At 29.9% G+C, this 14,720-nt stretch overlaps 1 protein-coding gene across 1 annotated transcript; it reads left to right on the forward strand.

The window, feature by feature from the left end:
* Positions 1–153: 153 nt before the first annotated feature.
* LOC131849676 (uncharacterized) lies at positions 154–7,252 on the forward strand. Its single transcript, XM_059199788.1, has 5 exons — positions 154–177; positions 293–412; positions 5,500–5,580; positions 6,173–6,332; positions 7,089–7,252. Exons 1-5 carry the CDS (start codon positions 154–156, stop codon positions 7,250–7,252), a joined length of 549 nt encoding a protein of 182 aa, XP_059055771.1.
* The last annotated feature ends 7,468 nt before the right edge of the window (positions 7,253–14,720 follow it).

Here is a 14,720-nt window from a genome sequence, read left to right on the forward strand (position 1 = left end):
ACAAATTTACGTCTTATTAATAATACTAGCCTACAGATATACGGTTAGAAGGACAGTCACTCATTTTCGGCAGTTGAAGTTATAAAAGCCAGCTATGATATTAATATTATTAGAACAGTTAATAAGAGGAGTATGACGGAATGATATAGGCTCATGGTGCCCCTACCTTTCGGTTTTGTACTTTAGTACCAAATATATAGACTACTTACTACCAAAGTGCGTCAATAGATGTTAAACATCAAAGAAATTAGAACAAAATGTAAATTATATTTGTATATTAAAAAATTACAAGAAAGCAAACTGTAGTAATACAATAGTGTATGTAGCAACAAGACACCCCAATGTCGTAGGCAGCATCCCGTTCACTGAGAACATGCCGAAAGCAGAAAATTTCTTGAACTCTACATTGAAGGTGCGATTGATGTTTTTGCAAAGCCTTTTACCATCGTCTGAAAATAATGTGCATTCATTTATAAAATTGAATATTATAATGAAAGTGTCAAATACCAGTGCAAACTAGTTTAGTTGGTTGCATTTGTACATCTCTATACTAGATAAGAGGTTAAGTTCGTATGATTGTTTGTTCGGTGTAATCACCGGATCTGCTGATTTAATTTTAAAAATTATTTCGCTATTAGAAAGGAATATTATCCCAGAGTTCTACAGGTCATATATATAACATCACGCTATAACCAATAGGTACAGAGCAGCAATAAAAAAAGTGTCAATAAATATTCATTTTAAGAGCTTCCGCTGCGTGCACTGCGTAACCGGTTAAAGTTACGCAAAAAATATGTATAATAATATTGTTATCTTTTAATATATGTCTTAATATATATCTTTTAAGGTTAATTCATTAAAACCTTTTTTATGTCAACAAAGTCTTCTAAAATAATTCATTATTTGCGAATCTATTTGTTTATTCATATATTAATAAATACGTTAATAATCCTTATCGAAATAAATACGTTATTTATTATAAATATTTAATTTTGTTTAATTTTGTTAAAATTCAACAAAATTGTCCTTCACATCATTCGATTTCAACGAATACTTTATGATAATCTTAAATCTGAAATCAAATCGGTAGTAATGTAAACTGTTGCATGCCCGATAGGGTGTAACTGTTGATATATATACTATACTAGCTGTGCTCGCAACTTCGTTCGCAAGGTATAGAGTTTCAAGCTTCTAGCTTCAAAAATGATGATACTTCCATAGAACGTTTCATCTCCCCTTTCAACCCCTTATAACCCTTTCTTCGCATTAAAAAGTAGCCTATGTCCTTTCTCAGGGTCTAGACTATCTGTATACCAAATTTTATTTAAATGGATGCAGTAGTTCTGGCGTGAAAACGAGACAGACAGACAGACAAAGTTACTTTCGCATTTATAATATTAGTAAGGAGTAAGGATATATTGTTATACCACCTACAAAAAAAATGTACCCACACAGTTAGCAATAAAGATATATTCTATTCTATTCTATTGAGATATATTAGTTTTAATAAAATAAGAACCTCAATATTGAGCCTGAGCGAAGCATTTCGGAATTATAAAATTAGCTAATATATAAACGTTGACATTATCGAATACATATCTCACTTAGGACGTATCTTAGGCTATACCTATGACCTATATCAATTGTGACGTCAGATTACATTTGTAAAATTAAGTGGAATATTCCATTAAGTTACTTTTATAGATAGTGTTTGTATTTTTCAAATTCTTTTTTCGTTTCATTCGTGGCATGTTTATTTATTACCAGCTCTACCCGCGACTTCGTATGGCAGGACCGATTTTAACGGAACTTTTTTTGGCAGGTAGCGGATGTAATAAGGACTAACTTAGGCTACTTTTATTTTAGAAAAATAAAGTTAAATTCCACGCGGACGAAGGCGCGGATACAGCTAGTATCTGCTATTAGTAATATAAATTAATATTTCCAATAATGAAATAATACTAACCTGAGATCTCATTATTAAGCATCATTATACAGATGATATTTGCTCTGTTCACAAGGTAATAGAAGTTTTCACATTTCGCACATAAGTGGGTCAGTAGTACGAAAGTCTTGAATAGCCAAGAGAAAACAAGAACTTTTGGCATGATACCCACAAACTGTAATAAAAAAATCTTAAAACATCAACCCTTATGATAGGGTTTTGGTGACCTTTAAATATGGTATATACTAGAGGTAAGCCTACATATTTCAGCTAACACACAGCTTGCATTACAAGCTTAAAGGTTTGTATATATCATTAATATTTATAATATCTACTAGCTGTCCCGGTAAACGTTTTTTTGCCTTAAAATAAAAACAAAATTTAGGCGTGGACTACCCCTAACATTTAGGGGGATGAAAAATAGATGTTGGCTGATTCTCAGATCTACTCACTACGCTCACAAAATTTCATGAAAATCGGTCAAGCCGTTTCGGAGGAGTATGGGAACGAACTGTGACAAGAGAATTTTATATATAAGATTAATAGGTATGTATCTAGATGAAATTTCAAGATGTTTCAGTATGACATCTTAGTCTTCTGGAACAGCAAATTTGTGATTGAAAATTGTAACCGTTGCTAATACAGCAAAATATACATACATACAGCAAGACATTTTTACAATGCGTATTGAATAATTTTAAATGTCCAATAAAAAATATTAAAATGGTTTTTCCGGGTTATACCGGACTATAACCACAACATATCGTATTAGAGATCGTTCGTTGATTGAATGAACTTACAGCATTTAGTGCTTCATCTTTGAAAACATCAATCATAACTTGTACATACACCAAAGTCAATGCCACAATTTTTATAGTTTGAAATAAAATCTGCAAACAATATACAAATGCTTTAATTTATGAAAAAAAAATAGAAAAGGAGAGATAAAAAATGTAAAGTATAAATAATAAAAGTATATAAAATTGTGATTTTTTTAGATAAGAGTTCTTTATTTGAAGTGATAATAGGAAACGATAAATAAAAATTTATATAAATAGCAGAGAAAATAATATTCGATCTTTTATTATTTTATATTTTCTATTAAAAATGTTGATAACGATAATGATAACAATAACTTTTTTTTTCAGACTACTCTAATGTTGTTGGCCGTAGCTAGCCTTTACAGCTTCACCGGACGTTAGGGGGCGAGTGCAGATGGCACTCCAAACCCGCGGAAGGACTTATGGAGCGGCTGAAGGCCAACTCCTGCCTGACGGATACGACTTTAGTCTGAGGTCACCACTAGGGGTTCGAACCTCGGCTCAGGCCGTCGTAATTTCGATCCCCGTTTGAATTGGACGGGGGATCGATCGGAGGGCCAACTGAGGTACCATAAAGAACTTGACATGACAACTGATAGAAATACATACTCGTAAATATATTTTTTTTTATAATAATAATTGTACCTACCTAATACATAATATACATGTATAGAAGCTATCCAGATCAATACAAATAATCATACTCATGAATGTAAATGATTATACTGTGCAAGAATCAAACCCGCGATTACCGGAACTAAACAGGTAAATCACCAAAGCTATCAATAAATGAATACATTTTATATGTTAACATTACTCATTTGTAATATATAAAAAATAATGTGTAAAAAACCAATGAAACTTACAGCGAGTTGAAATAGAGTTTTGAATATATCAAACGCTTTTAACAAATCCAAATAACTTTGATATATTTCAATCCAGTGCAACGATATATTCATTTTTACATATTTGCTTTCATTCAAACAGCATTTGACGTTATAAATCCATAGATTCATTTCGTATCCTAACAGTTTAATTACTCCAATAGAATATATTAAATTTGCATCAAAATATATTAAAGTGACAACACGCAAGGTCTGATAAACGTCCCATTTTGATCCGAAGTAAAAATAATGTAGCAGAGTGAAAAAGAAATATAGAATGAACATTAACAAGGTTTCTATCCAGTTTGACAAAATAATCTTCCTTAAACTCTTGTTAGGCGTAAAGTTCATAGCGTTGTGAGCTTTTTGGATACTTAACACCATTTTGACATTACATTTAGCTTGTATAATGTTTGTACAACATATAATTAAGAATCCAAAGATATTAACCATTGAAACGACATAAAAAAACAATTCGATCTCTGTATTCCCTACAAAGTTTCGAATGGACGGTTCGCGTACAGAAATTAAATGAATGCCAAGGAAAAAACACGTCCCAAATATTGATAGCATGTGATTCAAATATCTGTTTTTGATTACAATGTTCTTTGCTATAATAAATCTTGATAAGAAAAATATCGATTGTATTATGTTCAATGAAACTAAAACTGCTTTAAATTCTTTAGTAATTTTGTTACGTTTCAGTTTCTTTGAATTTATTTTATTCATTTTATTGAATATTTAGAATGTTTACTAGATAACCAAAAACTAGTCACGTACTGTGTTCTGATTAAAAACTATGTTGATAAGAATTCGGCACTCAATTTTTATATTTCTCCGAGACCTTGATAAAAATTATTTACAAATTAAATTACATTATTGGATGTTTACATATAGAAACGAATCATAAATTACTGTAAGTTCAATCAATTTCATTAAAATATATTCATATTCCACGAGTCGTTTATTTATTTTTCCATACTGTGGTGACGACTGAAATGTAATGAATTACTTTATATCGATTAGAGCAGCGTGTAATATCCATATTATAACAATGTCAGTTAAAGCTGGAGCAAGAAAAGCAATATGGGAAATAAGTTTTTAAACATTTTTAAATCACTTTACTATATTCATATATGTTTCTGTCAGAAGAAGTATAATATTATTAACGATGACGTGACTGTCATCACAATTAAAAATATAATAATGACAATGTTTGCAAATATATTTCTGACTGTGTTGTTTTATGTAACAATATCATTTACTGACTTTGGTGCAATACATTCATTACGAATTATCTACTTTATAACTTACTTTCAGTATTTAATTAACTTTGTTTATATTAGTGTACTGAACATTAAAAGAAAACATGACAATATTATGTTTATAAAAAAACTACAAGTGTTAGATAAAAACTTACACATCGATACATATATCGATACATTTAAAAAAATGTCTATAGGTTTCTGTTGTACTATTTGTATTATTTACTTGATTATTGTAACAGCGAAAATAAGTTTGGACCCGTTTTGGAATATATCCAGAGCAATATTTATATTAACAACTATAATATTTGATCTAGAATTAATTTACGCATTGATAATAATCATATTCATAGCCTACAAAATAGATATTTGGCATGAGTTAACTAAACATAAGATGAAATACAATAACAATATATGTAATTACGATACTAAAAAACTATTTGCAATACTTGAAGATATAATTGAAGTAATAAATTTAGCGAAAAAAGCATTTGAACCAATTGTAAATATACCATACAGTTGATGAAATATATCTTTTAATAATATAATCTAATATAATTAATAAGCACTTTTCTTCTTTTTAGATTCTAGTTTACTTTATAACAACTTTTCTACAGTCCCTGCTGTACATTGAAATACTTTTAATTTGGATCAAAAGTCATGCGGTAATTATGTCTTTTATTATATTCGACATTATGATTTCAGTTATTCATACTTAAATGATGTTAAATTAGCTTTAGCATAACAAATATCTGTTACACTATCGACAATGGTGAAGAATGAATAAATTGTGGTGGTCCCGATTGAAGTTCCAATTGTTATGTATGGAAATGAACAATACTAAAAACAACATAGACTACCTATAATAGTCTCAGCAACGTGCATTGCCACTTCTGAGCACTAAGGTATTTTATCGGCTGTATCAAAATTTGCACTCAATAGAAATTACTATTTAGAAAACAAGCTTTAAATAGGATATGAACTATTGCAGTATTTAATGCTACTGTGAATGTCGCAAAACTATTGTAATATCTTTGTTATCTTTCTCAAAATATTATTAATTTATACAGATATTAGCATAAAAAAGAAATCTTAAAATAAATAACTATTCACTATCACCATCTTGGTCATACATATACATAAATATATCTACTCATAGTTGGATATGTAGCATATTTTTTTCTTTTTCCATCATGTACCATCTTGGCAAAGAAATTAAGCCATTTTAGATTATGATAAGACATTGTTATTTTTTAGATTGACATAAAATCAATCGCTACACACTCATTAGGAGTAACTTTCTGGATATTGAAAGGGTTGATGATAGAATCAGCGTTATGTTTATCATGCAATATGCTTTACCAAAGTGTATCAGCCAGCCAACTGTCCATATACAATACCAATATTTGGAAATCTCGTAAGTATCCACAATTTAATAATGATGAAACACATTAACACATAACACGCAAAGTTATGTAAGAAAAAACACATCTAGGGTTAAATTTGACGTAAAAAGTTAGTGTTCAAAAGACTAAGTACCTGATCTAACAGAGTGTTCTTGTAAGCGGCTAAACTGACGCTAGTACGGTGAAGGAAGTCTTAAATTATCAGCTTCCGAATTTCCAGTAAAACCTTCCATAGTCTTAAAATTAAATTATGGAGTCTGGTACTCCATGGGATAATTTTGTCTTGAAATACTGATAAATATTTTAATAAAAAAATATTGCTGGAAAACATTACACAACATTCTTTCTGTTCTTAAAATGTAATCTGTACAATACAGTTAGGAGTGCAGTATGCGATGGTTTTATAGATTTGAATTAAATTACATGTAATGTATAACAATAATAGGATCTTACCACATCTATATATATTTTGTTATGAAGGCAATAGTAGCAGTAATATACTGAAGTCGTATCAGATAAATGATAGGTAAGACATATACAGGTAGTCTAATATATTAAACTACCTGCACAAGTCTTGCCTGTCACTACTGAAACTCACTCACAATCAGTACCTACTAATCTCGAAATGCTGCTCATACTATGGATATTAGCATATACACGTAAGCTACTTACAAACCGTAATTTTTATATAATCTACCTAATTATTAGGTTGTAGTTATTAGATTCATTAAGCAACTTATAAATTAATAATAAATATTAATTTCTAGGAAGTGTGCGACGGTTTTCTAAAAATGTACTAAGAACTCAAAGGATTCATAGCAGCAAGATCAGCGCTTTTGGTGTTTTTAATGTTGATGCAGCATTACCCTTACGTATGGGCGCATTAATAACTACATATACTATTGTGTTATTACAATTTGCATTTCTATAATTTTTATGCCTTCTCATAAATAATGTCATTGTCTACATTAGCACACTTTGTATTTTTTATACCACAATTTTATTTAATTCTATATTGTATACTGTGTTAAATTTTTACATATAAATTTCACTCAGTACAGTACGGGACCATCAGGAACCTAAATTTTATTCGTACCTAACCAATTCTATTATGAATATCGATAATGAAATTAAAAGATGTCCACCCAACGAATGTTAATAAATTAATATTATAAAGTTACATTATATTGATGAATATAAAAACAGTACTACAGTTAAATTGACTCCTTGTCACCGACTACAGATAACCATTACAAAAATATTAAAGCTAAGTGAACATACAATAATTTACTTTAGGAGTTTAGGAACACTTTTGTTACGCTTATATAGAATGTAATTATATTAATTAAACAATACAAACATAAATAATCGCATTAAAATTTCATTTATGAAAAATTGTAGAACAGATTTCTATAAAATTCATTTATATTGTATAAATAAAAAAAAAAATTTAGAAATTTTGAATCGTATAGTGATAGTTTAAATAACGATTGCTATAGATTAATTAAAGAATTGTATTAATAATAATGTCAATAACAAAGAAATGCAACGAAATATTGCTAAATAATGTTCTGGATAAAGATTTCCAGAGGATGTTACTGCCTTTGAATCTTATGCAAGCTTTTTTACTAAGTCCAAAATTTTACATTCGTGACAACTTTGTTACTCCAAATGGAATGTTATACCACAGTATATCATGTTTTGGCTTTGTTTTCTTCACAGTCCAGTTCATATTTCGAACTATTAGGTTATCTGGTTACAATACGTTACTAACTGTATTTGACTTTATTTATTATGTCACAGGATTTGCTTTAAATACTACTTGTAACATTGTATACTCTAAAGATAACGCAGAATTACTATTGACAATATATTCAACGTACAAATTTCAAATCAATAAGCATGATAATTTAAAAAATATATATAAATGTAATAGGCTTAGTGTATCATTGATATTCTTATTATATACAATTATTACGGTATGTATGTTTAAATATATTGAATATACGTCGATTCTGGACATATCATGTATAGTAATACTGGCATGCATCGACACGAATATAGTATATAATATATGTATAACAAATTTAATTAAAACTGAAATGGAAGTTTGGATCACTGATGTATTACAGCACAATAATGAAAATAATAAACAGTATTGGAGTAAAATGCTTAATGTTTATAAAGATATTTTAAAGGCATTTCGTTTACATGTAACAATATCTCGAGCACAGGTAAATACAAATTTTGCTTAGTATTTAGTATGTTGCAATACACATTTCTGGCTAATTTTCTCTCTATTTATTAGGTCCTAACATATGAAATGGGCATTTTGTAAGAGAGTAACCTAAAGTCGAATTTCTCAAAATATAATATATTTATTTAATCAAAGTATGTACCATTGCTATTTCTGCAATTTTGCTAAAAAACACATTCGGATGGGAATCAATAAAATCTTTGAAGGCGCTTTGGACTGCCCCATCGGTGTTGAATTTTTTCCCTTGCAAGCAGTTTCTGATTTCGAAAAAAATGGTAATCTGTGGGAATAAGATCCGGGGAGTACGGTGGATGTCTTAGACATTCCAATTGAAGCTCTTCTAATTTAGAAACTGTCTGTTGTGCAGTGTGTGGTCTAGCGTTGTCCTAAAGCAGCAGTGGCCTACAGCGATTGAGAAGCCTCGGTTGTTTAGCAGCTAGCTTTTCCGTCATGGTTTGCAATTACTGACTCCTCTCCCGCAATCGTCTGGCCAGATTTAAGAAAGCTGAAGTGCAGCAATAATACCGGCACTAGTTCACCAAACGCTCATAACTTTTTTTGGCTGTTTCGCCAAGGTTCAGACATTGCGATAAGCGTTTCCGATTATCCTACAAAATTCACTTTTCATCACAGGTTGATGATTCGATTTAAAATCTCTTCATTATTATGGCGGTTGACTAATGTAACGCAGCAGACTACGCGCGTTTGTCGATTTGTTCCACTCAATTCATAAGGGACCCGCCCTTCAAGCTTTTTCACCTTCCCCCTTTGCTTCAAGTGGAGTAAAACAACTAACACCGCAGCCTGCAGCTAACTCGGACGTAGTTTGCGGTGGATCCGCTTCCACAATAGCCTTCAATTCTTCATTATCAACCTTGGATTCCAGCCGCCCACGGGGTTCGATCGAAATTTCCAGAACGAAAATGTTGAAACCAAAAATGCACTGTGTTTTCTTTTGCGACACCACAGCCATACACATAATTAATCCTTCGAGCCGTTTCTGCAGCACTGGTGAAACGACGAAACTCGTTCGTAAAAACGGATATTTTAATATTTTGTTGTGTTTTATTTTCATATATAAATTTGTGTTTTCTACGACAAAGCGCCAATTTCTTTGTATTATTTGTGTTTGTTATTTCATTGTGTTATTTTAATTTATAATGTTACATTTATTTTTTAATATATAACCGTAATAATTTTTTATATAAAAATTTAACACGATACGATTTAATAAGTAAACTTACCCTAGTTTATAAACCAGACTCAAGATGAGATAGTGCGATACTATTACTTATTGATACTCAATCAGAACATATTTACTACTTGAAGCTGTAAGATGAGATAAAACATCTGAAAAATTATTTCACATGCAAATAATGTCTAATGGAAAACGTTGCAGATCCTGTATCACGCCGCAGAATTTTTTTTACATGGTTTAGTATATACACAAGTGTTAATAAATTTCTCCAGAGACTTTTTCAATGAAGCTGAATTAGTAAGTTGGCTGTAATAAGTAATTTGACAGTACGTACCTACGGATACATAAATAACTTAATTATTTTTTAAGGATGTGAAACTATTTCCATATATCAGTATAATATTTTGGTATTTAAAAAATACAATACTGCATGGATTGCTAAGTTACGAGTTCGAAAAATTCTATTTAGTCGTCATTGAAGCAGAATCTGTATGTGGATTGCAATTAAATCGAAACAAATTTAAAGGTAATTCTTTATACGAATATATTCAAATGTAATTTTTATTTAGCTTTATTTATTTATTTATGCGACCAACACTATGAAGTTACAATTATTATCACTTGCAAAAGTTCAGGTATATAGTGTTTACTTAATTACTGGTTACCATGGCATGCGTAAATGTTTAAAGAAGTTTTATATATTTTTTTTTTATTTATAAATATTAAATTTTAAACTTAGTTTCATTATGTGTTCTTGAATGGCTGACTTGAATTTAGTGAAAGTGGAAAACATATCAATATCAGAAAACTTCGCTACAATAAAAAAACATGTAACACGCCACTGCTGTCACTATATCACTGCTATCTATAGTAATACCTTTACAGATTAATTGACTAAGAAGCAGTTTTTCTAAAATGACAGAAAGATTTATTTTTATTTCTCCATTTTTGAGGACTAAGCTATCTCCGTATTCTAAAATTTGACTTCAAATGGTAACAATAACATGGTTTTTCTATAGTAAATTAGTAGTAGTAATATTCAATATATCTACTAAGACAATGTTGATCACTCTTAATAATACGGTCAGTTTATCTGATAACAATGTTGGTAACTTTTTTTACCAGAGAGACAGTAAAGAGTCGTTTACGTCTCCCATTGTGACTGAGATGCTTCAGTCAAATAGCTGATTTCAGCCGCCACCGTACAGCTTACCTTGTAGCATACAATTTAACAGCTTGACTTTGTGTTTTCTTTATAGGATACGATTAGGTAGTGAAATTACATATATAAGAGGCATGACATCTTAGTCTTAGACAGGTGCCCCATAATAACATGATGTCCATAGCGCTGTACAAGTACATAGGCAACGGTTATCGCTCACCATGACGTGGGCCGTCTGATTGTTTGAGATTCTATTAACATAGAACAAAAAAGTAAAAGATTTGACAGCTCTACTATACTCTCTACTTTAGACTAGCTGTTAACCCCAACCTTGCATTAGTTAGGTTGCAATTTGTCAATAATAAAACTTACTTATAATAAAAAAATATAATTCTATACTTAGTTTTAAATATACATCTACAGTCATCAATTGTAACTGTTTGTTTGTCTGTTTTGTTTTAGATAAAAATTAAAAATTAATAATTTCAATTATCAATTCTCATATTCAATCTAATGTTTATTTTCATATTAAATTTCATTAAGATCTGCCGTTTTCTTATGTTAGATGACAAATGGACAAATTCACAGGTATACTTTTATATTCGTTATATACAAAGTTGAGTGTGTGCACGGCCCGCGAAAGGTCCGCGAACCATCGCTGATTCTATTTTATAATATTATATTATTATTACTTATTTATTACATTTCACAGGATTCAAGGAACTGTACAAATATTTAATTCGTTCTAATAAAAGTGAAGTGACATGCATGAACGTTTATAACATATTTATCATAGATGGTAAATACATGCTGCAAATGATGAATATACTCTCTACATACATGATTGTATTACTACAATTTGCTTTTGTAAAATAAAATATTATTTAGAAAATAGTTTATTTCTTGTACCCGGCAAACATGAAATGTATTTTAGGGGGGTGTGTGTACACGCCCTTTAAGGACTCAGGTCCAGGAACCACTCGTCGAAAACGTGGGAGTTTGTAATTAAACAGTCGACAGAATAGAAGTGTTTTTATTGAGGAGATGTTTCGGCCTTATATACAAAGTTACACGTGTAGCGTACACGTGCTGCTACAACGGTAGGAACGGCTTGAAAGTCGCGAAGCCGCGTTGCAAATGTTACACGTGCCATGCGATAAGAGTTCTGGGAATTTGCGAGGACTAAATAAAGGTGGCACGTGTAGAAAGTATACTGCTACACTTGTTGTTGTCTTATTAAAAAAATTCAATATTCAAAATTCTTTATTTAGATAACACCATTTTACAATTACATTCTACAGTTGTTGAAGACTCCTTTTAAGCATAAAGATGCCTGTGCCAGGAGGCTCCGCTCTTCCATACCTTATATCACCACTTTTGTAAAATGTTTCTTGTCTATTTAATTAGTTATATAATTCAATTTTAAAGTACATACATTATAGGAAACATTGTTATTCGCATTCTTATTCCCTGCAGACATCGAACGTATTATTAGCCATTAATTTATTACAATTAGTGGTCGACCAGTATTATTGTATGTTTTATATAATTTGGCCAGACCTCAGTTGTCTAGCGGTTTAGCACATCGTCTTATCTCAGATATTCGCAGGTTCGATTTCTTACACGATACAAACATTTGTAGTCATGTATACATATAATTGTTCGTATTAATCTGACTATTTTCTATGTATATTATTATATATTGCGACTTCGTTCACGTGGTTATCAAAAACACTTCAACATATGTAACTGAGAAAAATGAACAAACAAAAATACACTTCAGCTTTATAACATTAGTATAGTTATATATGTTAACAAAAAATGCATGTAAGTATATGTATTAGTTGTTAATATACATAAAAGCCATGACACAACAAGCTCCGAGCTTAGCTTGTCCTATTAGCTGGAGACACGGCACTAACTTTGGACTTAGGCACTGTGTATATTATCATGGGTTATTATAATTGGCCTAGTGGTTTGCTACCAAGACTTACTAGCCAAAGGTCGGAAATTGGAAACGAAATGTTTTTAGAAAATAAAGTATCAATATATATATCTAATAATTTTATCAATCATATTGTTTGTCGATTATTTAAATTATCTTTTTTGTTTGTTTGCAACTTTACAAACCCAGAACAAACAGACTCATGAATATAAAACTACTAGTATTATACATTCACTCACATATACACAGGAGCTTCATTAATTATATTAATAACGTAGATAATAAAATTAATAGATGTCTACATAAAGAACGACTACAAATTGTTAATATTCAAGTACATACAATACATTGGTTAGTATATTAACAGTATTACAGTTGGATTGAGTCCACTAACAACAGAAATTTCTGATTACAATGGGAAGTTATTAAATATATCAGATATAACAAAATAATAGCAGCTAATTACAATTTGTGTTAAGAGTATCTTATCATTATTGTTATTATATTTCATTATTCAAATTAGTAACTTCATTACTGTTCTAAATTTGAATATAAATACCATTATTAAATTTAATTTGTAACCCAATACGAGTATTAATACAAATAAATCATTGCAATAAATTCACCTTGAATTTACAGTTGATTTCTATAGGATTAATTTATAAAATCAAATTCAATACTTCAAAATTACAAAGTGACTAATTTAAATTACATATTGAAATTAGAATTGTGTATATCTATATAAGAACTGAAAATAGAGAATAATAAATAATAATTTTAATAAAGCTTCGTTGAGTAAAATTAGCGTAATTTTTTATAATAGAATATCTATAATATAGTGAGTTTTTAATGTAAAAACTATAAGAATAATACTTAACTTATTTTTACCTAAATTGTAGAGTGTAGTGAATGTTTAAAAGAATAAGAAACTAGAGATGAAATAAATAACAATGTTAATGACAAAAAAAACCAATGAAATATTACTGAACAACATTTTAGACGAAGATTTCCAAAGAATGTTACTCCCTTTGAATCTTATGCAAGCCTTTTTTCTGAGTCCAAAAGTTTACATTCGTGACAACATCGTAACTCCTAATGGAATGTTATACCGCAGTATATCTTGTGTGGGCTTTATTATATACACCGTTCTGTATATTTTAAGAACTATAGAATTATCCAGTTATCATACTTTAATGATTATATTTGATTTCATATATTATACTATAGGGTTTGCTTTGAACACTGCCTGCAATATTGTACACTCGAAAGATAATGTACAATTAATAATGAAGTTGTATTCAACGTACGTCTATCAAATTGATAAGCATGATCAGTTGAGAGGTATATCTAAATGGAATTGGATAAATGTTTCATGGGTTTTCTCTATATATATAATTACTATGCTGTACATGATTAATTTTCTTACAAATATAACGTATCTAGACATAACATGTGTAGCTGTTGTTGCATGTATTGATGTAAATATGATATATAACATATGTATCACGAGGCTCATTGTAAAACAAATGGATGTATGGATATCGGAAGTGTCACAACATGGTCACAAAAGTGATAAATACTATTGGAACAAAATGCTGGATGTTTACAAAGATATTTTAAAGGCATTTCGTGTAAATGGAAAAATGTCCCGTGCGCAGGTATTTTACAATCTAATTTTAAATTGTCTCAAAAATGATTCAATTGTAATGTTTACTATTTTGAATGTAATTTCGAAAATTCTTTTTTATTTGTAAGTTGGTGCTTCACGTATAGTCCTGACCACTAGTTTTTTTATGTAGGTAATTGTAATCAAGCTAATAATATGCCTGATGGTAAG

The sequence above is a fragment of the Achroia grisella genome, unplaced genomic scaffold (assembly GCF_030625045.1).
Source record: "Achroia grisella isolate CSIRO2021 unplaced genomic scaffold, CSIRO_AGI_Agris_v1 utg660, whole genome shotgun sequence".
Lineage (NCBI taxonomy): Eukaryota > Metazoa > Arthropoda > Insecta > Lepidoptera > Pyralidae > Achroia > Achroia grisella.